We start from the raw sequence: 26,268 nt of genomic DNA on the forward strand, positions 1-26,268 counted from the left end.
CCTGTCCCGGCCCCCCTCACCCCACCTATTTGTTTAGCTCTGCAGGGTCCTTCTGCCTCGATGGACACCCGCTGGCCAGGGCCACGAGCAGGACAGCAGGGCCCGTGGGCTGCCCACACAGCCTGACGCCCTTCACACCTCACCTGCGACCCCCCCTTCACCTGTGGGGCGGTGGGGTTTGGCTGGACCCGGGCGCTAGCCAGGTATACAGTAGGTGCTCAGTAAACAATGGAAGGAATACCTGAAGTACCTGCCCCCTGCTCATGAGGGGGGCGGATTCTGCCGCACCCTTGGCAGGCAGTCATGGGGGAGTTCGGAAAGGCGCTGCCACTGGCCCGGAAGCCAGCAGATCACCCACTCCCGGCTGCACCATCCCCAAATCCCTAGGCCCCCCCCCCCCCCCCCCCACACTGGAGGCAAGAGAGGAGCAGCCTCCCTCTGGGGTGCCCGCCAAGCTGACGCAGGGCTTGGTGACAAAGCGGCACCACCCAGCAGGCAACCCCAGGGTCCCGGCTGCAGCTCCGACACCTGCCCGCCCAGCACTGCAGACCTGGCCTCCAGGGCAGGTGTGCTAGGGCTCAGGTCCCCTCATGGCAGGCCAGCCCCCAGAGAACTCCTGGGCCCCCAGAATAAGGTGCCCCCATGATGCCCATCAGAACAGGGAGGGGAACAGGCTTCGAGACGAAACGTTCCTCCCAGGCAGCAGTAAGGGCCGCGGGGGTGGGTCCCGCACGTGGCCTCCCTCTCTGAAGACACACCTCATAGGCCCCTATGACATAGGGGCTGGCCTGTCCCCTGCCCACAGGACCGCGGGCCAGGAGTCAGGCTTGGCCATATGCATGCCCCCTCCCGCCCAGAGGACAGCCCCGGACGACCAAGTGGACAGTTCTGTCTTTCCCCAGTGAGAGCGAGAAACCCCAGTCCGGGAGCTCACAGCTCCTGGGTTTGGCCCGGCGGCAGTCCTATATTGGTCCACAATGGGTCCATCCCGGTGCCCTTAGGTGCCAGGTGAGGGCGGCTGGGGGAGTGCACCCCGGATCTCGCCGTCTGAAGCTGAAGTAGGGAAGCAGCTCTGAACCCCACCCCACTTGGGCGAGTTGGAGCACGAATCCTGGGCCCCACCCCAAGCCTGACGATCCAGTTCTGAGGCAGTCGGATCCCCCACCAGCCACCACTTGGAAGGATCCGAGTGTGGGAGGAGTCAGGCGCGCTGGGCCCCTGGTCAGTGGGGATGAGGGTGGAGCAGGGGTAGGGCCTGTGCTCAGGGGACACTGTGGCCGGCTGTGGTCAAGGTACCTGCTGGTCTGACCGGCCCGGCAGGAAGGTTAGGAGCCCGGCAGTGGGCGTGGTCAACCCCGCACGGCGTGGCCGGGGTCAGGGCGCGGGGTGCGCCGCCAGGTGGCGCTCCAGCAGCGCGCGGTGCGAGAAGACCTTGCCGCAGGCCGGGCAGGGCGCGCGCTCCGGCCGGTGGGTGCGCATGTGCACGTTGAGGGAGCTCTTCTGCGTGAAGCGCTTGGCGCAGACGGCGCACTGGAAGGCGCGCACGCCCGTGTGCGTGACCATGTGCTTGAGCAGGTAGTCGCGCAGCGAGAAGGAGCGCCAGCACACGGCGCACTGGTGCGGCTTCTCCCCTGCGGGCGACAAGTGGGGCGCGCGGGTGTCAGCCGGAAGGAGACCCCCCCGCCCGGCGCCTCTGCCAGGCAGGGACCCCCCCCCTTCCCTTTCCGCTGGAACCCCTGCTGCCCACACCCCTGCCCGCCGACCACCGTGATGTCCCGGGGGGGACAGAGCAGGGTGACCCCCTCACGAGGCTGAGACCAGGAGGCGAGCTGTTGGCCCTTGGAGTCCTCGGCACAAACAAAAAGCCCTTCTCAGCGGCAGTGCCTGGGAGGGGTTCTCCCAAACCAACCGGCCTGGCACCCGGCTCAGGCCCCGCGAAGCTGGCAAATCTTGGCTGGTACTACCGTGGCCCTGCCCTCTCCTTCCTCCCCAAGGCAGCCAGGGGGCGATTTCAAATGTAAACCGCATCTCAGTTCTCACTCCGCTCCCAGAACACGGGTGCCTTCCCACCTTTCACAGCGAAACCCACCCAGCCCCTGGCCCAGATCTCCCCTCGCCACTCCCACCTGCCGTCCGGACCCATTCCGGCTTTTCACACCAGCTCCGCCCGTGGCACTGCACACACCTGTCCTCCCAGGGGCTCCTGCACCTGCGACCGCCCAGGTCTTGCCGGCCATCACCTGGGCCTCCCTCCACAACCCCCGGCTGCCTCGCTTCAGAGCCGCCTCCCTGACCAGCTGAGGTCCCCGAGTGCCTCCCTGCAGCCGTGGGGAGCCCAGTTTCTCCGCCAGCCCGGGTCAGACCCCCTCTCTGCCTGCTCCCCACGCTGCCCCACGGCCAGCGAACCCAGAGCCCACTGCTCTGCATCCAGCCCCAGGCACTGGGCCCAGGAGGTGCCAGCACTGCTCTCCCCCACCCCCCGGCAATGACCCCCCAACCCTCTCCCCACCTGGCCATGCCCCCGACCCCCCACCATCCCCAGCTCCATCCTGGCTCCACCGCCAGGTTCCCAAGGCTCCGGGGCAGGCTCCTGCTCCACAACCCGGCTCAGGACACACCCCGCCCGATGAAGCGGGGCTAGGAAACCGGCAGGAGCGCCTGCTGCCCACACGGAGCGCCTGGGGGCTCCATTTCCAGGCCGCGCCGGAGTTGCCACCCCCGCCCGGTGCCCAAACCCACCCGCCCCGAGACATCCCCTCTCACCCGAGTGGATAAACATGTGCTTGGTGTAGTTCTTCCGCGAGCTGAAGGTCTTGCGGCAGTGGCTGCACTCGTAGGCGGGCGGCTCGGAGCCCGCGGGGCGCGCGGCGGCGGGGGCGGGGGCGGCGGGCGGGGCCAGGGCCTCCCCCAGAGTCACGCTGGGGGCCGCCTCGGGCTGGAGCGCCGGGTAGAAGGCGGTCGGGGGCGCAGGGGCCGGCTCGGAGGATGCTGGCGGGGGCTGCGCGGGGGGCCCGGGGGCGCCCAGGTGAAAGGGGAAAAGGACCACGGGGGGCGCCGGGGTCTTCACGGCGGGCTGGCGGGGCCCGGACAGGACGCAGTCCGGCGGGGCGGGGGCTTCGGGGGGACAGCCTTCCGCCGCGGGGGCGTCCTCCTCTGGCCACGCGGACACGTAGCTGTCCGGGAACACGTCCTCGGCCCCCGGGGGCGCGCGGAGGAAGTCCCTCCCGGCGCCGTAGTCGGAGAGGCCGGCGGGCGCAGGCGGCTCCTCGCGCGCGCTGTCCGCGGGGAGGAAGCCGGTGGCGCAGTCGGGGAAGGGAGGGAGCGCCTGGCCCTCGCCCGGGCCCCCGCCTTCGCCGTCCTCGCCGTCCGTCTCGTCCTCCGTGTCCTCCTCCTCCTCCTCGTCCCCGCCCTCCTCTGGGGCGGCAGGCAGGGCGGGGTCAGCGACCGACCCCTCGGCTTTGGCGGGCGCGGGGGGCGCGGGCAGCTGCAGGCGCGCGGGCTGGCGCTGCTTGCGGGTGTGAGCCGCCCCGGGGAGGCCCAGGGGGCGCGCGGCCAGTAGGTGGCGCAGGCGGTGGCGCAGCTGCGCGGGCGCGAGCGGCGGGGGCACGGGCGTGGGCAGGGGCAGGGGCGCGGGGGCGCCCGCGGCGGGGGCGGGGGCGCGGGCCCGGGCGATGATCTGCGTGCACTCGTCGATGACCGTCTGGATGCGCAGCACGGACGCGGCCGTGAGCACCTGCAGCGCCTCGCCCTGTGCCACGACCAGCGAGCCGCTGTAGAGGAACTCGACGAGCTGGCGCACCGTCTGCGCGGGCACCACGGGCGGCACGCGGATCTCCGAGTGGCCGAGCAGCAGCTTGTCCTGGAAGAAGGGCGAGCCGGCGGCCAGCACGCAGCGGTGCGCGCGCAGCGAGGCCTCGCGGATGCGCACGGTCACGTCGCAGAAGTGCCCGCCCAGCCGCTGGCCGTTGAGGGTCTCGAGCAGCGAGCGGGAGAAATTCTGCAGGTGGATGTGATGCACCGCCTCGGCCGCCGCCATCTGCACCGGATGAGGGGGGAGCGGGAGGTCAGACAGGGACCCCCTCTGCCCTGGTGTCCCCGCTCCACCAGCCCTGGTCGCGGGACAGGGCGAACCGCAGCGCCCCTCCCCCCCAAAAAAAAGATCCTTGCAGGGCTCCACCCAGCGCCCACTCTCTCTCTCTCCAGGACTCCTGCCTGTCTTGCCATCTCCACAGCTCCCTGCAGACCCAGGGAGAGGGGTGGGAATATCAAGGGTCTACTCTACACCCAGGGCCCTGGCTCAGTGGATGGAGCATAGGTCTGCAGACTGAAGGGTCCCGGGTTCGATCCCGGTCAAGGGAACATGCCAGGGGTGCAGGCTCCATCCCCACCCAGTAGGCGGCGTGCAGGAGGCAGCCGATCAATGATTCTCTCTCATCATTAATGCTCCCATCTCTCTCCCTCTCCCTTCTCTGAAATAAAATACATATATATATTAAAAAATGAATATTTTTGTAAAGGTGTACACCCCGCCTCCCCCTCCCCCAGTGCTGCTTACTACCCAGGCAGGCGAGGCAAGCTCCAGGGCCGGGTCCCCTGTCTAGACCACCCACCCACCCCCCCTCCCCCCAACTCCAATACCTATCAATCAGTTTCCCCGAATCCCCTCCAGGGGCAGCTCTGCGGAGACGAGGGCAGAGACCTGCATCCTGCACTGGCTCACTGACCACCCCAGATGGCTGCACCCCCTCCATTGTGGCTGCTTTCTGATCTGCCCCTGCCCCACACCCCAACCTCAGAGCATCGCGGCCGGGACCCCGTCTGCTGCCTCAGAACCGGGGGTTTAACATGGAGGCCTTCGCGGGGTGGGGTGGCAGGTGTGCCCTGGACTGAGTGACCAGGGGTGTGCACAGTCACACAGGGTTCGGAGTAGGAGGGGCATTGGCCAAGCAGCTGCCCCACGGGAGGGAAACACGTGGCTTCTGCCCCCCCCCCCCCATGGGTGGGAATACGGAGGGGTCCTGAGTGCAGAGAGGGGCTTGTGTGGCCTGTGCAGGGGTGTGTGACCGTGGGTGCAGGTGGAGCATCGCTGAGCAATGTGGCCTCACTATCCACGCACTGCCCACCCGCAGGCACTAGAAAGAGGGGTTACCACACACCCCCCAAGGGATTCTGGGAATCTGAGCAGCTCTGTTTCCCCCGTCAAGTGGGCACCACGCTCTCTCGGCTTCAGTTTCCCCTCCATCTACCACGCTCACCCCACTCCCAGGCCACACACCTCCAGGTCGGGGAGGAAGTGAGCCTGGCCTGGCCCACGGAGATCTGACTCACCCCTGCAGCTCCTCCAGCCCGAACCCTCTTTGCTGGGGCCAGAACCCACGCCCCTTCCTTGCACGAGCCCCTGAGACCACTGCACCCACCTCCACCGCCCCCCCCCCTCCCACCTGCGGGGACTGCTGGCTGGATGCAGGGACCGCCCCTTCTCACCCCACCCCCCACTCGCAGTCTGTCGCCCACGCGGCCGCCAGGGGGCGCCTGCTCCCTCCTAACAGGTCCGGGCCCCGCCTCGGCTCAGAGGCCGCCGTACGAAGAATTAATTCCTGGCAATTTCGCAAATGCGCCAAGTCTGCACGTGCTGTGGCCTCCGCTCCAGCATCCTCCCCGGGTCCGTTCGCCCGGCGTCTAACGACTCGCAATGTGCGCGCGGGGTTTGGGGCAGGAACCTGTGCATCGACCCGCAGGGGAGCAGCCGTTCCTTTTCCGCCCCCCGCCCCCCGCCCTGCTCCCCGCCAGGCTCCGACTCCCCGGTGCAGCGGCAGCAGGCCTCCCAAGCGCCGCGGAACAAAGGCCGCCTGAGGACGCGGCCCCTAGGCCCGGCCGCGCCGCGGTGCCGCCGCCACCCCTCTGCCCGCGCCACGCACAGCCCCGAGCGCCCTCGCCCCGCGGCCCGGCACGCGCCCTGCCCCCCGCCCAGCGTCCCCCTGAGGCCCGCGCCGGCTGCCCCCACCCCAGGCCTCCCGGTCCGCCCCGCCCGCGCCCGACAGCGCCCACTCCCGTCCGCAGCCTGCGCTCCCGGCCCAGCGTGGGGGCCGCTCCCGGGCGCGCCCCGGCCTCCCGCCGCCCAACCTCACCACCAGCTCCACCGCGGGCGCCGGGCCCGGCCGCCACCACCCGCAAGGCCGCGCTTCCCGGCCGCGACGCCGGCGGAACCCAAGTCCGCAGCCGCGGCGGCCCTGGGGAGCGCTACCGGGGAGCACGTTTCCGGTGTTTCCATGGAGACGAGACGACGCCGCCAGGCCGCAGTTCCGGGGGAAGCCAAGACACAGACACAGGAGATCGTGCCCCCGACACCGAGGATGCGGGTCCTGAGGGCCCCCGCCCCCCTCCTGCTGCTCTCGGGGGCGCTGGTCCTGACCCCCAGCTGGGCCGGTGAGTGCGGGGAGGAGCGAGGGGACCCGGCGGGGGCGCAGGGCCGGGAAGGCGCGTGTCCAGCCCCGGCCCTGCCCTCCGTCCGCCCCCCAGGCCCCCACTCCCTGAGGTATTTCAGCACCAGCGTGTCCCGGCCCGGCCGCGGGGAGCCCCGATTCTTCGCCGTCGGCTACTTGGGAGACACGCAGTTCGTGCGGTTCGACAGCGACGCGGCGAGTCCGAGGATGGAGCCGCGGGCGCCGTGGATGCAGCAGCCGTGGGTGGAACGGGAGATGCCGGGGTATTGGGACCGGAACACGCAGATCTACAAGGAAACCGCACAGATTTACCGAGTGGGACTGCAGAACCTGCGCGGCTACTACAACCAGAGCGAGGACGGGCCTCACACCCTCCAGAGGATGTCTGGCTGCGACGTGGGCCCCGACGGGCGCCTCCTCCGCGGGTACGAGCAATCCGCCTACGATGGCGCCGGCTGCAGCGCCCTGAACGAGGACCTGACCTCCCGGACCGCGGCCCACATGGCGGCTCACGTCACCCGGCGCCAGTTGGAGGCGGCCGGTGCAGCAGAGCTTCACAGGAGCTACCTGGAGGGCCTGTGTGTGAAGTGGCTCCTCCTGTACCTGGAAAAAGGGAAGGAGACCCTGCAGCGCGCAGACCCTCCAAAGGCACACGGGACCCGCCGCCCCATCTCTGACCTTGAGGCCACCCCGAGGTGCTGGGCGCTGGGCTTCTACCCTGCGGACATCGCCCTGACCTGGCAGCGTGACGGGGAGGACCAGACCCAGGACAGGCAGCTGGTGGAGACCAGGCCTGGGGGGGACGGGACCTTCCAGAAGTGGGCAGCCGCGGCCGCGGCCGTGGGGGTGCCCCCGGGAGAGGAGCAGAGATATAGGTGCCATGTGCAGCACGAGGGGCTGCCCGAGCCCCTGACCCTGAGAAGGGAGCCGCCTTCTCAGACCTTCTTCATCACATGGGCATCGCTGGGGGCCTGGATCTGCTGGAGGCTGTGGCTGGAGCTGTTCTGTGGGGGAGGAGGCGCTCAGGTGGGAATGGAGGGAGCTACACTCAGGCTGCCAGTAGTGGCCGCGCCCAGGGCTCTGACGTGCCTCTCTCAGCTTCTGGAGCGTGAGGCAGCTGCCTTGTGGGGACCAAGTGATGGGAGATGTGTTCATTCTCCCACTTCCTGACTCAAGAACCTCTGATGGGGGGCTGGCCCCGCCCTGCTCCCCACACTCTCCTGCCAGCAGAGGCGGGGCTGGGCCTCCCTCCTGCCTTTACTCCCTGGTGCTCTGAGCTGCAACTTCCTGCTCCCGCCTTGAATTGAGATTCTGGATGTGACTCTGTTTGTTCATCTCTTGCCAAGAAGGTTTGGGGGGTTAATTAAAGGGGAAGATCCTGCCCTGACCAGTTTGGGTCAGTGGATAGAGCGTCGGTCTGCGGGTCCCGGGTTCGGTTTCGGTCAAGGGCATGTACCTGGGTTGCGGGCACATCCCCAGTGGGGAGTGTGCAGGAGGCAGCTGATCCATGTTTCTCTCTCATGGATGTTTCTAGCTCTCTATCCCTCTTCCTCTCTGTAAAAAATCAATAAAATATATTTTTTTGAAATCAATAAAATATATTTTTAAATAAAAAATAAAGGGGAAGATCCTAAATTCTGAGAGGAAATAAATTGAAGCATCAAGAAAGAAAAAAAAGACGCAGGCACAGGGACGGCCGGGCGGCGAGGATTCTCTGGGCCGCAGTACGCTTCCTGCGTCGCCCTAGAGACGGGGAGGAGGCGGGGCCTGCGCTGTCAATCAACGGGCCAGGCCCCTGTGTTGGACGGGGAGGGGCTGGAGGTGCTGCACCACAATAAAGGGTCGGAAGGCACTCTGGGACGCCGGGAGGTGCGAGCAGGGGTCGCGGTGCAAGAAAGAGTGGGGGTGCAAGCAGGAGGAAGGGTGTGAACAGGAGAGGGGCGCAAGCAGGAGTGGGGGTGCAAGCAGTAGGAGGGGTACGAGCAGGAGTGGGGGTGCAAACAGGAGGAAGGCTCGCTAGTAGTGGGGGGGAGCAGACCCCATCCGACCTTGATGCCCACTTTCTGCCTCGTGCCTGAGCCTGGGTCCTGGGTCCTGGGTCCAGGTAGAAGGTGGAGGTAGCCTGATTGGATGTCCCTTATGCCCCTTCCTCCTGCCCCAGGCCTAACTGCCCCAGGGCGAGTCATGACAAATAAATGGAATCATATGGACCTGAAAGACCTGCCCCAGAGCTCAGAAAAGGGACTGGGGTAGGGGTGGGATGGGTCCTACCTCTGCAGGAGGGCGTGGGGTACCAGACACCAAAGGCCGGAAGCCACGAGGGCAGAGGCTGTGGGAAGAGCTGTCTGGGCACAGGGAGCAGCCTAGGTCTCTCCTGTTTCTTTCCTGCATGAACCAGGCCCACCCCATGGTGTGCGGCACTGGGGCCAGCCTGACCTCATGCTCTACCCTTGGGGGCTGGGGGGAGGCGGGGGTCAGAAGATCCCCCAGAGCCTCAGCAGCCTCATGTGGTGGAGGGGAAGGGGAATATGCCAGGCGGGGCTTACCCCTCCTCCCCCTGCAGCCTTTCCTGACCTGAGGAAGCTCATTAAAACTCAAGTCCAGCCCTAGCCGGTTTGGCTCAGTGGATAGAGCGTTGGCCTGTGGACTGAAAGGTCCCAGGTTCGATTCCGGTCAAGGGCATGTACCTGGGTTGCGGGCACATCCCCAGTAGGAGGTGTGCAGGAGGCGGCTGATCGATGTTTCTCTCTCATCAATGTTTCTAACTCTCTATCCCTGTCCCTTCCTCTCTGTAAAAAATCAATAAAAAATATATTTAAAAAACAAACAAACAAACAAAAAACACTCAAGTCCAGCCCTAGCCGGTGTGGCTCAGTGGATAGACCGTCGGCCTTCGGACTGAAGGGTCCCAGGTTCAATTCCAGCTGGGGGCACCTGCCTGGGTTGTGGGCTCGATCCCCAGTGGGGGGTGTGCAGGAGGCAGCCGATCAATGATTCTCTCTTATCATTGATGTTTCTGTCTCTCCCTCTCCCTTCCTCTCTGAAATCAATAGAAATATATTAAAAATGAAAAAATAAATTTAAAAAAAAACACTCAAGTCTAGCCTGGCCAGCGTGGCTCAGAGGCTGAGCATCAACCTATGAACCAGGAGGTCACAGTTCGATTCCCGGTCAGGACACATGCCCAGGTTTCAGGCTCGATCCCCAGTGGTGGCGTGAAGGAGGCAGCTCATCAATGGTTTTCTCTCTGATCATTGATGTTTCTATCTCCCTCTCCCTTCCTCTCTGAAATCAGTAAAAAAATATATATTTAAAAAATATATTTTTTGTAAATAAATAAATAATAAAACTCGTTCCTCTTCGCTCAGAAAGTGGCCCCTCACCGTGGCCTGCCTCGTCCCCTGTGTCTGCTCCGTTCAACCTCAGCCACCCCTCTCCTGCTGGGCCCACCCCCAGGCTGGCCTGCGCAGTCCCCTCTCACACTGCTCACCTGCCACCACCTCCCTCCTCCCTCGGGGACCCTCCCTGATCTCGAGTTTCCCCCCCATCCTCTGTCAGGGGGCTTGTGAGGGCAAGAGGTCAATGCTGCCCTTCACCTGGACAGACAGCCGCTGCCTCTACCACCCAAATAGGAATGGAGGTGCCCACGGCTGTGTCAGCCTGTCCCGGACCCGACTCCATTGGATTCTAATGCATCGGGAGTCATGTCCTGGAGGGGGGCACAATTCTAAAGATGCCCCCTCCAGGATTCCCTCTGGAACTCCCACAAAACGGCAGCTGTCACTGAGGTTATGAGTCAGCTGACCTCACAGTACGGAGATGACCCAGGACAATCAGCAAGGCCCTTAGAGCAGCGGTCGGCAAACTCATTAGTCAGCGGAGCCAAATATCAACAGTACGACGATTGAAATTTCCTTTGAGAGCCAAATTTTTTAAACTTAAACTATACAGGTAGGTACATTGTTATTAACTTAATTAGGGTGCTCCTCAGGCTTAGGAAGAGCCACACTCAAGGGGCCAAAGAGCCGCATGTGGCTCGCAAGCCGCAGTTTGCCGACCACGGCAGAGGAGGAACAGGAGAGGCACTTGAGTTAGAAGGACTCCGTGGCCTTTGAAGGTGGAAGGGGCCATGTGACAGGGAATATAGGGGTGAGTGTGGGGTCCGGAATCTGAGAAGAGCTGAAGAACAGCAATAAGCCCTGACCGGTGTGGCTCAGTGGATAGAGCTTCGGCCTTTGGACTGAAGGGTCCCGGGTTCGATTCCGGCCAAGGGCATGTACCTGGGTTGTGGGCACATCCCCAGTGGGGGGTGTGCAGGAGGCAGCTGATCAATGTTTCTCTCTCATCGATGTTTCTGTCTATCCCTCTCCCTTCCTCTCTGTAAAAAATCAATAAAATATATTTAAAAAAAAAAAAAAGAAAGAACAGCAAAAAAACAGGGGCCGTCTCTCCCTCACTCCCCCTCCCCCAACACTTCACCATGAGCTTCCTCACTCTCAAGCTCCAAGGACCCTTCCTTTGCCTCCATCACTTGTTTCCTAAGCCCATTTCTTCTGGAAATTACTTTTAAAAAAATACATATTTTTATTGATTTCCTAGAAGAAGGGAGAGGGAGAGAGCGATAGAAACATCAACGATGAGAGTGAATCCTGGATCAGCTGCCTCCTGCAGGCCCCCTGACTGGGGATCAAGCCCACAACCCCAGAATGTGCCCTTGACCAGAATCGAACCCGGGACTCTTCAGTCTGCAGGCCGACGCCGCTCTATCCACTGAGCCACACCAGCTAAGGCTAGAATTTACTTTTTCTACCGCTGTAATTTGCCCAATAAATGTGCTGTTACAAAGAAGGAGAAGGAGTAGGAGAAGGAGAAGTACAAGGACAGGGACAGGGACAAGGAGAAGAAGCCACCCTAGCCAGTTTGGCTCAGTGGATAGAGCGTCAGCCTGCGGACTGAAGGGTCCCGGGTTCGATTCCGGTCGGGGGCATGTACCTTGGTTGTGGGCACATCCCCAGTGGGGGGTGTGCAGGAGGCAGCTGATGGATGTTTCTAACTCTCTATCCCCCTCCCTTCCTCTCTGTAAAAAATCAATAAAATATATATATTTTTAAAAAGATCAATGGAAAAATATCCTCAAGTGAGGATTAACAACAACAACAAAAAACCCCAAACCAACAAACAACATCCATCGGCCTGTGGACTGAAGGGTCCCGGGTTCGATTCCAGTTGGGGTCACATGCCTGGGTTTCGGGCTCAATCCCTGGTGAGGGGCGTTCAGGAGGCAGCCGATCCATGATTCTCTCTCATCACTGATGTCTCTCTCTCTCCCTCTCCCTTCCTCTCCAAAGCTAATAAAATTATATTTAAAAAGAAAAAAAAAAAGAGAGAAAACAGGGGCTCAGTCTTACAACCGCAGGGCCCTGGATGCCTCCTGCTGACCACCTGGATGAGTTGGGAATCGGATTTCTCCCCAGAGCTCCCGGGAGGGCCTGGGCCGGCCCACCCTTGGGCGCAGCCTTTGTGAGACCCAGCAAGGCCGCAGCCTGGGGTTCTGGCTGCAGCGAGTGTGGCTCTGTTGACTGGACTTGTCCCAGGCACAGAGGGCACCAGGCTGCGTGGTGGGGGCACCTGCCTGGGTTTCCGGCTCAGTCCCCAGTAGGGGGCGTGCAGGACGCAGCTGATGTTTCTCTCTCTTCCCCTGTCCCTTCCTCTCTCCCTAAAATCAAATACAGAGACTCCGGACCCACACTTGGTAAGCGTCTGGCCAAGGCCACTGTTTCCATCGAACCAATACCCTCCCATTGCCTCTCTCAGGCCAGACGCCTCCTTTCTGCCTACCAGCGTGTCAGGCACCTCCACCGTCTTGTTCTCCCATCCTACGAGGTCCGACGTGCAGGGGGACTTGGGGGTCAGAGGGGAACCAACTGTCCAGACATAGAGGCTGGAACAGCATCAGGGCAGGTGGAAAGGAATGCGTGAGGACGCTGAGGAGGGAGGGTGCGGAACAGGAGGGAGACATGTTTTGCTTTTCTCTCCAAAGGCCTTTGCCACCGTGGTTACGGGGGCATTTGGGGGAATAGTGCAGCCCAGGGCACGGGTTTATGGTTATTTATTTTTTTTTCCAAATTATAAGAGAAAGTTCAGCACTAGCTGGTTTGGCACCGTGAATAGAGTGTCGGTCCGCGGACTGAAGGGTGCCGGGTTTGATTCCGGTCAAGGGCACGTGCCCAGGTTGCGGGCTCGATTCCCAGTGTGGGGCATGTAGGGGGCAGCGGATCAATGATTCTCTCTCATCATTGATGCTTCTCTCACCCTCTTCCTCTCTGAAATAAATATATATATATATATAGAGAGAGAGAGAGAGAGAGAAAGAGAGAGAAAATTTTCTTAGAAAATCAGTAAGGCAGCCCTGGCCAGTGTGGCTCAGTTGGTTAGAGTGCCGTCCTAAACCCCAAAGGGTTGAGGGTTCGACTCCCGGTCAGGACACATACCCAGGTTGTGGGTTTGATGGTACAGGAAGCAACAGGCCAGTTCTTCCTCCATTAATGTTTCTCTCTCTCTCTAGAATCAATAAGGATTTTAATTTTTTAATATTTTTATTGATTTCAGAGAGGAAGGGAGGAGAGATAGAAACATCAATGATGAGAGAGACACATTAATCGACTGCCTCCTGCACGCCCCCCCACTGGGGATCAAGCCCGAAACCAGGGCTTGAACTGTGATCTCCGGTTTCATAGGTCGATGCTCAACCACTGAGCCGCACAGGCCAAGCATGGATGCTTTATTTGTATGTGTTTTGGCATCGATGATTTAAAAGGAAAAGGCCGTGACCGGTTTGGCTCAGTGGACAGAGCGTCGGCCTGCGGACTGAAGGGTCCCGGGTTCGATTCCGGTCAAGGGCATGTGCCTTGGTCCCGGGCACATCCCCAGTGGGGGGTGTGCAGGAGGCAGCTGATCGATGTTTCTCTTTCATCGATGTTTCTAACTCTCTATCCCTCTCCCTTCCTCTCTGTAAAAAATCAATAAAATATATTTAAAAAAAAAAAAAGAAAAAAAAAAGGAAAAGAAACCCACAGAGGTGAGGAAGCTGCCCCTGGGCGAAGGGGTGGGGGTGACGCAGGCCGGTGAGCCAGGACCAGTGGAATGAACGGGAAACTGAGACAAGAGCTGAACAAACGCAGAGCAATTCACAGCCGACCCGGAAGGCCGCCTCCCTGGAAATAACAGAGCTCCAGGCCCAGAAAAGCAGCCGAACCAGGTGGGCGACAGCAGGACCAGCTGTGATGACTGACAGCTCCCTCCCCTGCCACTGGCCAATCCTAGGAGGCCCCGGCCCTGAAGCAGCACCCCTCAAACACTGACACACTGAAACCCTCCCTCGAGACTCCCCTAGGGCTTCCGCATTCCAGATACAGGACTCAGGACAAAGGGCCCAGGCTGTGCCCTCCCTACAGTCCGTCCACTCTCTGTCCCCTCTTCTTCCTCCATTTCTTCCCCACAGCCTTGCGTCTCCCGAACCCTGAAGGACCCCATGAGGCTTGCAACCAGCGGAGCCCTGGGTACCAGCAGCTCGTCCCAGGCTCACCCCTGAACCTGGTCCCCAGGCTGCCTTCTCTCTGACTTCCTCCGAAAGCTAGGGCAGCCCAGCTTAGCTCTCCTGTTGATTCTTTCTTGTCTGATTGTCCCCGGCTTTAATAAATGTTCCCTCGCAATCATCTGGAGTTTTGTTGTGAAATTTCTCCTGCACAAAGTCAAGAACCCACACACCAGCCCTAGGCAGATCTGGACCAAGGGCCAGGCCCCCTTTCCCGTAACAGGGCGGTGAGGAGGCTTAAATGTGTTCCTTAGAGAGAGCCGCCTGGGGCACAGGTTTAGTGAGCCAGTTTAGTGAGCCAGGGAGGGGCTGGCGTGGCCTGAAGGACTGAAAATTCCAGGCCTGTCAGTATCTCCGAGGCCGTCGGGGCCGGGGACAAGGCTGGCGGCCAGGGAGGGGCCAGGGAAGGCCCAAGGGTGAAAAGGGGCCAGGGACCAGGCTGGGCGGCCACAGAAGAGCCAGGCTGGCGGCCAGGGAGGGGCCAGGGAAGCCCCAAGGGTGAAAAGGGGCCAGGGACCAGGCTGGGCGGCCACAGAAGAGCCGGGGAAGCCCCAAGGATCGCAGACTCACAGGAAAGAGCATTAGAGGTGAACTCAGCAGCTGAGACAGGGCCCTCCCTCCCCTCAGGCCTCAGCCTGGGCCCCCAGCTCCCTGCACCCACTGCCCTTGGCTGCAGCCCAGCCCTCAGCCACCAAGCCCTCTGGCTGTGCCAGGAGTGGGATGCGGGATCCACGACCCAGACACACACCTCAGGAGGCCAGCAGCCTCCCTGGAACAATGGGCATGTCCCCAGGAAAAAGGCATGTTGGGCCCAGGAGGCAGCTGATCCATGATTCTCTCTCATCAGTGATGTTTCTATCTCTCTCCCCCTCTTCTTCCCTCCCCGAAAGCAATAAAAATATATTTAAAAAACAATACATCCTGATACCAGGACAGAGTTGAGACAGGGTGGCCCCTGAGCAGGGAGGTGCCAGCAGGGAGGTGTTTAGTCTCCCTGATCGGATGGAGAAAAGATTTAGGAAAAAGGAAGCAGCCAGTATCAGGTGGGGCAGGGGTGAGGAATATTTGCAACACAGAAAGGTTTAATTTGCTTTCATATGTAAAACGCAAAGATCAAGAACGTCCTCTCGGCCTCCTGCCTGAGGAAACCGGGAGGGCAGGAGACTTGCATTGAAATCATCTCTATTATAGCAAGTACCTCCACCATCCAGGGTCCCCACATACCTGGGCTGTTGGGGTTGATTTTTTAAAAAAATATATTTTATTGATTTTTTACAGAGAGGAAGGGAGAGGGATAGAGAGTCAGAAACATTGATAAGAGAGAAACATCGATCAGCTGCCTCCTGCACGACCCCCACTGGGGATGTGCCCGCAACCAAGGTACATGCCCTTGACCGGAATCGAACCCGGGACCCTTGAGTCCACAGGCCGACGCTCTATCCACTGAGCCACACTGGTTAGGGCTGGGGTTGATTTTGAAAAGTTAAAAAGGCCAGGAAACATGGAGAACACGCTGGGACACTCTCATCTGCAAGCCAGAAATTTATTTTCCTTGTCTTTTTTGTGTGTTTCCTGTATTTAGTTTACTAAAAGCAAAATTTGAGCCCAAAAGTGTTTTTAATTTTTATTTTATTGATTGATTTTAGAGAGAGGAGAGAGAGAGAGAGAGAGAGAGAGAGAGAGATCAATTTGTGTTAGGGTCGCTGAAGGAGGAACGAGGAGGCTGAGGGTGGTGAGGGATTATAAATCTACTAGAGGCCCAATGCACGAAATTGGTGCAAGACTAGGCCTTCCTGCCCTAACCAGTTCGGCTCAGTGGATAGAGTGTTGGCCTTCGGACTGAAGGGTCCCAGGTTCGATTCTGGTCAAGGGCATGTACCTTGATTGTGGGCACATCCCCAGTAGGAGGTGTGCAGGAGGCAGCTGATGGATGTTTCTCTCTCATCGATGTTTCTAACTTTCTATCCCTCTCCCTTCCTCTCTACAAAAAAATCAATAAAATATATTTTTTAAAAAAGAGTAGGCAATCCTTCTGCCGGCTGCCAGGTACCAGCACAGGCTTCCTTCTGGAACCTGGGACCCTGGCTTCCCTCGCACCCCCCTGCCCTCCCCCACTTTGTCTGGAAGGACATCGGCCTAATTAGCATTCTAATTAGCATATTACACTTTTATTATTATGAGATAAGCCCCAAAATGGCTCCAGCACCCAGGGACTGGGAGTCAGAGGTCTTAAAGGACTCTAGGCTGGCTTTTTCTTCTAAAGATATTTTTATTGATTCAGAGAGGAAGGGAGAGGGAGAGAGAGAAACAGCAATGATGGCCATCATTGATTGGCTGCCTCCTGCACGCCGAATATTGGCAATTGAGCCCGCAACCCAGGCATGTGCCCTTGACTGGAATCGAACCCGGGACCCCTCAATCTGCAGACCGACGCTCTACCCACTGAGCGAAACCAGCCAGGGGCTGGATTCAATTATTTGGTCAGACCTAACAACCTATTGTTCCACGTCTGACTTAGGAATTCATCGGTTGCTTCTTGTATGTGCCCAAACCGTGGCATATTGGGAAGACGCTCTAACCAACTCTCTCTCTCTCTCTCTCTCTCTCTCTCTCTCTCTCTCTCTCTCTCTTTCCCAGCCTTTCCCGCGGGACACCTGGCTCCCAGGGCTCTCTCGTTCCCAGTGTACAATCGACCATTGTCAGTGAGCTGACCATCTTGTGACCCAGCACCTTATTTTATTTTTTGTTAATTCTCACCCAAGGATATATATATTTATTTTACAAGTGATGTGTTTAAGAATATATATATTTTTTATTATCTTTGTTGTTATTCCTCACCCGAGGATATTTTCCCATTGATTTTTAGAGGGAGTGGAAGGGAGAGGGATAGAGAGAGAGAAACATGATTTGAGAGAGAGACATGTCGATTGGTTGCCTCCCCCAGGTGCACCGACCGGGGCCGGGGATTGAGCCTGTGACCGAGTGACCTGCCCTTGACGGAAATCGAACCCAACCTGGGGCCCTTCCATCTTGGGGCCGATAGTCTGTCCGCTGAGCAGCCCCGCCCTAATCGGTGTGGCTCAGTGGGTAGAGTGTTGGCCCTTGGAGTGAAGGGTCCCAGGTTCGATTCCGGCCAAGGGCATGTACCTGGGTTGCAGGCTCTATCCCCAGGAGGGGGTGTGCAGGAGGCAGCTGATCAATGTTTCTCTCTCATTGATTTTTTTCTCACTCTCCCTCTCCTTTCCTCTCTGTAACATCAATAAAATATATTGAAAAAGAAACAAACAAACCTAGCAGTGGACCAAGCAGCCACATACGGCTGGTCAGTAACATACTTTGTACCAATTTAGACAAAGGAGGCCTCTGGCTGAACCTCAGCCTGTGGGCTATGGAAGGCTCCCCTGGGTAGGAAAGTAAGTGTCCTGTGTCCTCGCTTTTGCACCTGCAGCTGGTAACGTCGGCCTTGAGCCCCCGTGTACCCAGGACAGGCCCCCAGGCTCACACTGGCCTTGAACATCGCCGTGCTTTCTTTAGGGTTCCCACACCCTGACTCGGGGGCAGTCACAGCCTGGCCGGCCCTGCCCACTCATGTGCCCCCTCCCTGGATGGCCACGCTGGCCCCATGACCCTCTGTGCACCTCAGGGTGTCCACACGGATAACCCTGGCCTGCTCAGGAATCTCGTTATCGGTTGGATGTTTTCCAGATCCTAGCGTGTCATTATCTAAAGCAGAACCGGCCCATGTGTTCCTCTGGACGACAGTTCCCCTGGGAGGCGGGATCTGGGCCGGATTCTCAGAGCCAGGGGCTGGCGAGGGGCTGGCGTCCGATGCTGACAGATGGGCTACTTTTCTGGCTGAGAACCGTCAAGGACTCATGGATAGGGTGGATTCTTTGGGTGTCAATGATTGTCACTGTTTTATTTTCTATTTCTTTTTTTAAAAAAATATATTTTATTGATTTTTTACAGAGATGAAGGCCGAGGGATAGAGTTAAAAATATGGATGAGAGAGAAACATGGATCAGCCGCCTCCTGTACATCTCCTACTGGGGATGAGCCCGAAACCAAGGTACATGCCCTTGACCGGAATCGAACTCGGGACCCTTCAGTCCACAGGCCGACGCTCTCTCCACTGAGCCAAACCGGTTAGGACTTTCAAAAAAATATATTTTCATTGATTTCAGAGAGGAATGGAGAGGGAGAGAGAGAGAGATAGGAACATCAGTGATGAGAGAATCATGGACCCATCAGCTGCCTACTGCCCGGCCCCCCTGGGGATTGAGTCCCAAATCCGGACATGTGCCCTGACAGGGGATGGAACCCTGACCTCCTGGTTTATGGGTCCAGGCCCAACCTCTGAGCCATGGGGGGGGCAGTGTGTGGCTACCCCACTTAAGCCAGGGGCTGGGTGTGGCCTGGCCGGGGTGTGAGGGGCCCTCAGGCCTTTGCTGCGACTCTGCTGGTTTTGGGGGGGCTCTGGGCTGGGAAGGGAATGTCCTGGGCCCAGAGGGAGGAAGGGGGGACTGTTTAGAGAGTTGCAGGCCTGGTGGCCAGAGACGGGGGGCTCCTGGGCAGGCAGCCACTGTGAGTTTGGGGAGCCCCAAGAGACCCTAGTGCATGTTCACCCTGTCCGGAAAGAGAGAAAGAAAAAGAAAGAAAAGGAAGAAAGAGAGAAAAAGGAAGAAAGGAGAGAGAAGCCACAGGCCCAGTGGCCAGTGAGGGCCTGTGTGTAACAGGGTCCCCAGGCGTCTGTGCAGCCCGGAGCCTCCCACCACCCTCCGCACCTGCACCCAGGGCCGCCAGCCTCAGGCCTCTGCCCTTTCCTTCTGCTGGAACTGCCCCCCCTGCGGGTGCTGGGGGCGGTGGGGTTTCAGAGGGTGCATGGGGGTCCCCGCCCACACTCTGTACCATCACCTGCTCCTTCTGGCTCCCTGGTCCCTGGACACCCCCCCCCCCCCCGGAAGCCCAGGGGCGATGAGCCGTGCAGAGTCCAGCAGCTGTTAGTCAGGACGCCCGGCTCCCCCAGGGCGGTGCCAGCACCCACTTTCCTTCCCGGGTCCCGGTACCCCAGGGAGGAAGCGGGGGTCCAGCGGCGGGGGAGGGGGGGCGGGGCCCTGCGGCGGGCGGAGGGGCGGGGCCGGGGCTGGAACAAAGGCCGCGCGCACACAGCCCACGGCCCCGGCCCCGGCCCCGCAGGGAACAAAGCCGCACCCGGCCCGATCGCCCGCCACGCCCCCGCCGCCACGTGCGGGCGCGAGCCCGGGAGGCGAGCGGGTCCGGGCTGGACCTGCAGGCCCGGAGGCTCCGCACCCGCCCGGGGCCGCCCCTTCGCTCCGGATCCTCCCCGACTTTCCTTCCGCCCGGGACCGGGGCCCGCGGGGAGGGTCGGCCCGCCCGCCCGGACCGGCCTTGCGGACCGAGCCTGTGCTGCCTCCTGGGAGCCGGCGGGCTGGACCGGTTCCCGTGTGTTTGACGTTAAACAACAAAAAGACTAAAAAATAGGGCCGGGCCGGTGAGGCTGGGAGGTTGAGAGTCGGCCTGGGAGCCCGGAGGGCACAGGCCCGGGCTGCGGGCTGCATCCCCGTGCGGGGCGTGCGGGGCGCGCGGGAGGCAGCCGCTGGGTGACGCCCTCTCGTCCCCGGTGCCTCCGGTGTTTTCTTCCTTCTTCGTGGCTGTTTCTCCCTCCCTCTACCTCCCCGTCTTAAATCGGCGAAAATACATTTTTAAAAAACAATAAAAATAGGAAACAGCCTCGGGGCTCTGGACAGCACGGCCTTCTGGGATGGGGACCCCGCCCCTCTCCCTGGCCCGCCTCCCTTCCCAGTCTCGGCCCCTCCCCGTCTGGCGATGCCAGTGACGTCTCCGGGCCGCCGAAGGGGCGGGGCCTGCGGTGGAGGCGGAGTCCGCCGACAGGATCAAGCCGACCCGCGGCGGGTTGCGCGGCGGAGGGGCGGGGAACGCGCTTTAAATGCGGCGCGCGCGCCCCGCCCCCAGGCAGGGACGACGTCACGCAGGCCCCGCCCCTTCCTCCTGGACTTGGCCAGGCGGTGCAGGCGGCGGTGAGCGGACCCCGCTGAGGCGCGTGCGCACTGGCCTCCGGGTGCGCAGCCCCCGCCTGGGTTCCGCCCCCGGCCGCGAGCCTGCCAGAGCGCGTGCGCGGCGGCGGCGGCGCCAGTTATTTCTGTCCCGCCCCCCAGCCGCGGCTCTTTCTGCGAGGGGCGCGCGGCGAGCGGCTGGTCGCGTGGCGCGCGTCCGGGGTCTCGGCGGCCATTGAGGAGCGGACGCGGGCGGCGGCGGCGGTGCAGCGCGAGCAGGCAGCGGCCGACCGGGCCTCGGCAGCGCCCCGCGCGCAGCGGGCGGCGTCCCAGGCGGCGCACGGCAGCGTCGGCCTCGCGGCGGCGGCGGCGGCGCCGACCCAGCCGTTGGCGGCGAGCGTGTCTGCGCCTGCGCGGCAGGCCCGAGCCCCTCCTCCCCCCCCTGGGCGCCCCCGGCGGCGTGTGAATGGCGGCCTCGGCGGCAGCGGCCTCGGCGGCGGCGGCGACAGCCGCCTCGAGCAGCCCGGGCCCGAGCGAGGGCTCGGCGGGCGGCGATAAGCGCGCCCCCGCCGCGGCCGCGGCTTCGACTGCGGCCCCTGCAGCGGCCTCGGGCTCGGCCTCGGCCTCCGCGTCGTCGCCCGCGGGGGGCGGCGGCGAGGCGCTGGAGCTGCTGGAGCACTGCGGCGTGTGCCGGGAGCGCCTGCGGCCCGAGCGGGAGCCGCGCCTGCTGCCCTGCCTGCACTCGGCCTGCAGCGCCTGCCTCGGGCCCCCCGCGCCGGCCGCCGCCAACAGCTCGGGGGACGCCGGGGCGGCGGGCGACGGAGCCGGTGAGTCCCGTCGGGCCCCTCCCCCATCTCCATCCCCGGCTGCGCGCCGGTTGGGGTTCGCGCTCAGCGCGGCGTCGGTGGGGGGACCGCCTCGGCCGCAGGACGGATGGAGGCCGGGAAACGCCGGGTCGGGTCGGGTCGGGTGCGAGCCGTGGGTTCCGGGCCCGGCGCTGCGATGGGGGCAGGGGTGTCTGCTTCCAGTTTGATGGAAGGTTCTGGCTCCGGCGGGAGGGGCGGGCGGCCCAGCGTGGGGCCGAGGCTGGGGCCGGCGGGGGAGGGCCGGTTTCCCGGCTGCGACCTGCAATGCCTGGCTCGCCCCCGCCCTCAGCAGTCGTGGACTGTCCCGTGTGCAAGCAGCAGTGCTTCTCCAAAGACATTGTGGAGAACTACTTCATGCGCGACAGCGGCAGCAAGGCCCCCGCGGACTCCCAGGACGCGAACCAGGTGCGTGCTGCCCCAGCCACCCCCAGGCCCGGGCCGTGAGGAGCGGCACCCGCTTCGGGCTTCTCCCCCTGCGAGGAGGCTCTGCGCCGCCTGGGAAGGCACCACCCGCCCCAGCCCCTTAGGCTGCCCGCGGTGTAACTGGGAGCCTTTGGGGGGCGCCCTGACTCTGCCTTCGCCCCCAGTGCTGCACCAGCTGCGAGGACAACGCCCCGGCCACCAGCTACTGCGTGGAGTGCTCCGAGCCCCTGTGTGAGACCTGCGTGGAGGCGCACCAGCGGGTGAAGTACACCAAGGACCACACCGTGCGCTCCACCGGTACGCGCCCGCGGGAGGCCCGCCCTGGGCATGCTGTCCTCGCTGATGACGTGGCTGGGGGGGGGGTGGGCTCTGGAGCTTCTCTGGGGGACAGGACTGCAAAGGCCAGGGCAGGAGTGGGGGCTCTACTGGTCCAGGTGGGAGGGGAGCGGCCAGAGGGGGTGGGGGAGTGGGTCAGGGAAGCCCCAGGGAGGGGAAGAGCCGCTGGTGGAGGGACTGCAGGTGCAGACACTGAAGTGAGTGTGAGGACCTGGAAAGCGAGGGGCCTCCTGGACCTGGGGTTACCTGGCGCCTGGCACCTGGCTCAGGACTGTGGGCGAGAGGCCTGTGGCGGTATCTACCTCATGAGCTGAGAGAGCCCTCCGGCCGGAACCTGCAGTGAGTCCTGGAGGGTTTTATCTGCAAGGTCATCGGGGCTTCCACACCTTCTCTGGCTGCTGTCAGTGGCGTGAAGACAGGCTGGATGCCTTCCTGAGTCTGCCTTGGGTTTTGGTCTGTAACTCCCCACGAGTAGCCCTTCGGTAGTTGCCCTGGCTGCTCCGGTCCAGGACGGTACTGGTGGGGGGAGGAGGGAGGAGGGGGGAGGGAGGTCTCAGGATCCTGGGGTTCAGGCAGAGGTCAGGGCGCAGGAGGAGGCAGTGTTGGAGGGACCCGGCCTGGCGGGAAGGGTTGGTGTAGGTGGGATGTCTGTGGATTTGGGGAGGAAAGGACCGGATTCCCCAACAGCTTCCTCGTGGTGACAGGCTCGGAGGTGGGACAGGAAGGTGTCCCCATTGGGTGGTTTAATTGAGCTCCGCACCCTCCCTCACAGGAGGGGCCTGCACCTGTCCCAGCAACCAGGGCTGACATCTCACCTCCCAGCCTCAGGCTCACAAGGCCCCTGTGGGCCTGTGCTTGGAGGAGCGGGGAGGGCACCACCCCCAGCAGTGGTCTCTAGGCCCTGGTTTGACGCCTTTGTGCCAGAAAGCAAACATTCTTTGTGCTGGGCTGCCACAGCCCCGGAATCCCCCCTTGCTGGACAGCCAGCTGAGTGGAGGAGAAGGGGGGCTGTTGGAGGCGGAGAAGCTCTGCGTGTCCATCCTCCTCACTGCATCTCCTGGAGGAGCTGGAAGTGGGACTGACCTGTGTGTGGGGGGTCTCAGCGGGGCTTGGGCAGAGGGTTTTGAGAGCAAGGACTTGGCCTGGGGGCCTGTGCCCTTCCCTGGCCACCCTTGCAGGGCCCTCGGCTTCACAGTAGACGGGAGTGAGGCCCCCGCAGCTGGAGGTGCTGAGGATGCGCTGTCCTCACGGCGCCTGTTCCCCAGGGCCAGCCAAGTCCCGCGATGGGGAGCGCACCGTCTACTGCAGCGTGCACAAGCACGAGCCGCTGGTGCTGTTCTGCGAGAGCTGCGACACCCTCACCTGCCGGGACTGCCAGCTCAACGCCCACAAGGACCACCAGTGAGTCCCGCGGGGGTGGGGCCCTGCCTGTTCCGTGCTCAGCGCCCAGGCTCACCTGTCTGCCCTCAGGTACCAGTTCCTGGAGGATGCCGTGAGGAACCAGCGCAAGCTCCTGGCCTCGCTGGTGAAGCGCCTCGGGGACAAGCATGCCACCCTGCAGAAGAACACCAAGGAGGTTCGCAGCTCGTAAGTGAATGCCAGGGCCTGGGGGCGTCCCTGAGCTGCTGCCATCTGCCTGACAGACCTAACCTGGCCCACCCTCCCCCAGCATTCGCCAAGTGTCCGACGTGCAGAAGCGCGTCCAGGTGGACGTTAAGATGGCTATTCTGCAGATCATGAAGGAGCTGAACAAGCGGGGCCGCGTGCTGGTCAATGATGCCCAGGTACACCTACGGGCGGGAGTCCCGGGGACAGGCACCCTCTGCTGGCCCTGTCCTTGCATGGGGAGGGCCCTGGCCCTCTTCCCTCCTGACACCCCCCTCCCCCGGGCGCAGAAGGTAACGGAGGGGCAGCAGGAGCGCCTGGAGCGGCAGCACTGGACCATGACCAAGATCCAGAAGCACCAGGAGCACATCCTGCGCTTCGCCTCCTGGGCTCTGGAGAGCGACAACAACACGGCCCTGCTGCTCTCCAAGAAGCTGGTGTGTGCTGGGTGCCCGTGGGGGCTCAGGCACCTCCTGCCAGGAGCTCACGCCCCCCCCTCCACCCTCAGATCTACTTCCAGCTACACCGGGCTCTCAAGATGATCGTGGACCCCGTGGAGCCCCACGGCGAGATGAAGTTCCAGTGGGACCTCAACGCCTGGACCAAGAGCGCCGAGGCCTTCGGTGGGTCCTGGTCGTCCTCTTGCCGCCCTGACCGTCTCTCCAGGAACCGTGCCTCATGTGTGTCTCCTTCCTGCAGGCAAGATCGTGGCGGAGCGTCCTGGCACCAACTCCACAGGCCCTGCGCCCATGGCCCCTCCCCGGGCTCCGGGACCCTTGAGCAGCAAGCAGGGCTCTGGCGGCAGCCAGGTGAGCAAGGCCAGGGCCTCTGGGGAGGAGGGGGGGGGGGTCCTCTGGGACACCTGCCCACTGAAGTCCATCTGCTTTGTCTGCAGCCCATGGACGTGCAGGAAGGCTATGGCTTCGCGTCAGGTGAGTGGGTCTGGGTCTGGTCTGTGGGCAGGTGGGAGAGCTCCAGGGCGCCAGCTCCACCCACCCACCCACCGTCCCCCTCTCTGTCTTCTGAGCAGATGACTCTTACATGAGTGCAGAGCCCCATGTGTCAGGCATGAAACGGTGAGTGTGGCTGTCCTTTGGAGCCGGTGGGCATAGGGATAGGTAGGGGTGTTCACACCAAGCTGCCCCCGCAGGTCCCGCTCAGGTGAGGGTGAAGTGAGCGGCCTCATGCGCAAGGTGCCCCGGGTGAGCCTCGAGCGCCTGGATCTTGACCTCACAGCCGACAGCCAGCCGCCAGTCTTCAAGGTCTTCCCAGGCAGCACCACCGAGGACTACAACCTGATCGTCATTGAGCGCGGGGCTGCCGCTGCTGCTGCCGGGCAGCCGGGGACTGCGCCTGGCACCCCTGGTGCCCAGCCCCTGCCTGGCATGGCCATTGTCAAGGTGAGCCTGTCCCCAGTTGACGTGGCTGGTAAATAAAGGACCTCTGCTGAGGCCTGCACCCTGCTGAACCCCAGCATCTCCTTCCAGGAGGAAGAGACAGAGGCTGCCATCGGCGCCCCGCCTGCCACCGAGGGCCCGGAGACCAAGCCTGTGCTGATGGCTCTGGCGGAGGGCCCCGGTGCGGAGGGTCCCCGCCTGGTCTCCCCCAGTGGCAGCACCAGCTCCGGCCTGGAGGTGGTGGCTCCAGAGGGCACCTCAGCCCCAGCTGGCGGCCCTGGTGCCCTGGATGACAGTGCCACCATCTGCCGCGTCTGTCAGAAGCCAGGCGACCTGGTCATGTGCAACCAGTGCGAGTTCTGCTTCCACCTGGACTGCCACCTGCCGGCCCTGCAGGATGTGCCCGGGGAGGAGTGGAGCTGCTCGCTCTGCCACGTGCTGCCTGATCTGAAGGAGGAGGATGGCAGCCTGAGCCTGGACGGTGGGGACAGCAGTGGTGTGGTGGCCAAGCTCTCGCCAGCCAACCAGCAGGTGAGGGGGGCCGTTCCCTTGGCTGCTCAGCAGCTGCATGCTCCGCTCCCGTTTGCAACTGTGCTCTGATGAGTCCTGCCCGACTGTCCACAGAAGTGTGAGCGTGTCCTGCTGGCCCTTTTCTGCCACGAGCCCTGCCGGCCCCTGCACCAGCTGGCGACCGACTCCAGCTTTTCCGTGGTGAGTCCTGGGACCTGGGGTGGGGTGTGGGGGGCATGGCTGCCTGGCCTCACCTTTAGTCTGTGGCCTCTGCCTTTAGGATCAGCCTGGTGGCACATTGGACCTGACGCTGATCCGCGCCCGCCTCCAGGAGAAGCTGTCGCCCCCCTATAGCTCTCCTCAAGAGTTTGCCCAGGACGTGGGCCGAATGTTCAAGCAGTTCAACAAGCTGACAGAGGTGAGTCTGTGCGAGGGCTGGGGCTGGGGCTGGGGAGAGTAGGAACCCACCGCCCACCTGTGTGTGCCCAGGACAAGGCGGACGTGCAGTCCATCATCGGCCTGCAGCGCTTCTTTGAGACTCGGATGAATGAGGCCTTTGGTGACACCAAGTTCTCTGCTGTGCTGGTGGAGCCCCCACCGCTGAGCCTGCCTGGTGCCGGCCTGAGCTCCCAGGAGCTGTCCAGTGGCCCTGGTGATGGCCCCTGAGCCAGCTCAGCCTGGGTGTGTCCTGTCAGCCCTGCCCTTCCCCTCTGGTGGTCTGGCTCCCATTCCTTGGTAGCCCCATTCCCTGGTCCCTCACAATATGGTTTTTACTTCTGTGGATTTAATAAAAACGTCACAAGTTCGTGTCCTGGTTGGTGGGGGCAGTTTTTCTGGGTCTGATCTCTGCCGACATCTATCCCTCCCAAGCTCTGTGGGCCGAGTAGGGCCGGGGGCACTCGTTCCCAGCTGTCCGATGTCCAGGGAGTGGGAAGAGCATCCCTCTCGGCCCTGGTGATGGAGGAGCACCCTCGTTTTCTGGGAGGGCCCACACGAGGCTTGTCCTGCACTGGCCTGTAACCATCTGAGCTTGGTGGGCTGACTCCTGTTGGCCAAGCG

General features: G+C 62.3%; 2 protein-coding genes and 1 pseudogene across 4 annotated transcripts; 2 read left to right on the plus strand and 1 right to left on the minus strand.

Moving 5' to 3' along the window:
- Window positions 1–394: 394 nt before the first annotated feature.
- Window positions 395–6,220, minus strand: ZBTB45 (zinc finger and BTB domain containing 45). 2 transcript variants are annotated; one of them, XM_036311432.1, is made up of 3 exons: window positions 6,129–6,220; window positions 2,764–4,036; window positions 395–1,631 (listed from the first exon to the last, which is right to left on the minus strand). In XM_036311432.1, the coding sequence occupies exons 2-3, from the start codon at window positions 4,034–4,036 to the stop codon at window positions 1,375–1,377; spliced, it is 1,530 nt and encodes a 509-aa protein (XP_036167325.1). In that variant the 5' UTR covers window positions 6,129–6,220; the 3' UTR covers window positions 395–1,374. The 2 variants fall into 2 exon arrangements, with proteins under 2 accessions (XP_036167325.1, XP_036167326.1); XM_036311433.1 differs by lacking the exon at window positions 6,129–6,220 and adding an exon at window positions 4,639–5,418.
- On the plus strand, window positions 6,069–7,941 carry LOC118657428 (annotated as a pseudogene).
- Window positions 7,942–20,213: 12,272 nt separating this feature from the next.
- On the plus strand, window positions 20,214–26,015 carry TRIM28 (tripartite motif containing 28). 2 transcript variants are annotated; one of them, XM_036311402.1, is made up of 16 exons: window positions 20,214–20,899; window positions 21,228–21,343; window positions 21,526–21,658; window positions 22,963–23,098; window positions 23,168–23,284; window positions 23,367–23,481; window positions 23,593–23,739; window positions 23,811–23,925; window positions 24,002–24,111; window positions 24,198–24,234; window positions 24,333–24,378; window positions 24,453–24,702; window positions 24,790–25,230; window positions 25,324–25,410; window positions 25,490–25,627; window positions 25,699–26,015. In XM_036311402.1, the coding sequence occupies exons 1-16, from the start codon at window positions 20,539–20,541 to the stop codon at window positions 25,873–25,875; spliced, it is 2,526 nt and encodes an 841-aa protein (XP_036167295.1). In that variant the 5' UTR covers window positions 20,214–20,538; the 3' UTR covers window positions 25,876–26,015. The 2 variants fall into 2 exon arrangements, with proteins under 2 accessions (XP_036167295.1, XP_036167296.1); XM_036311403.1 differs by having other exon boundaries at window positions 20,215–20,899; window positions 21,231–21,343.
- Window positions 26,016–26,268: the final 253 nt, after the last annotated feature.

The sequence above is a fragment of the Myotis myotis genome, unplaced genomic scaffold, assembly GCF_014108235.1.
Source record: "Myotis myotis isolate mMyoMyo1 unplaced genomic scaffold, mMyoMyo1.p scaffold_m19_p_55, whole genome shotgun sequence".
In the NCBI taxonomy this organism is placed as follows: Eukaryota; Metazoa; Chordata; class Mammalia; order Chiroptera; family Vespertilionidae; genus Myotis; species Myotis myotis.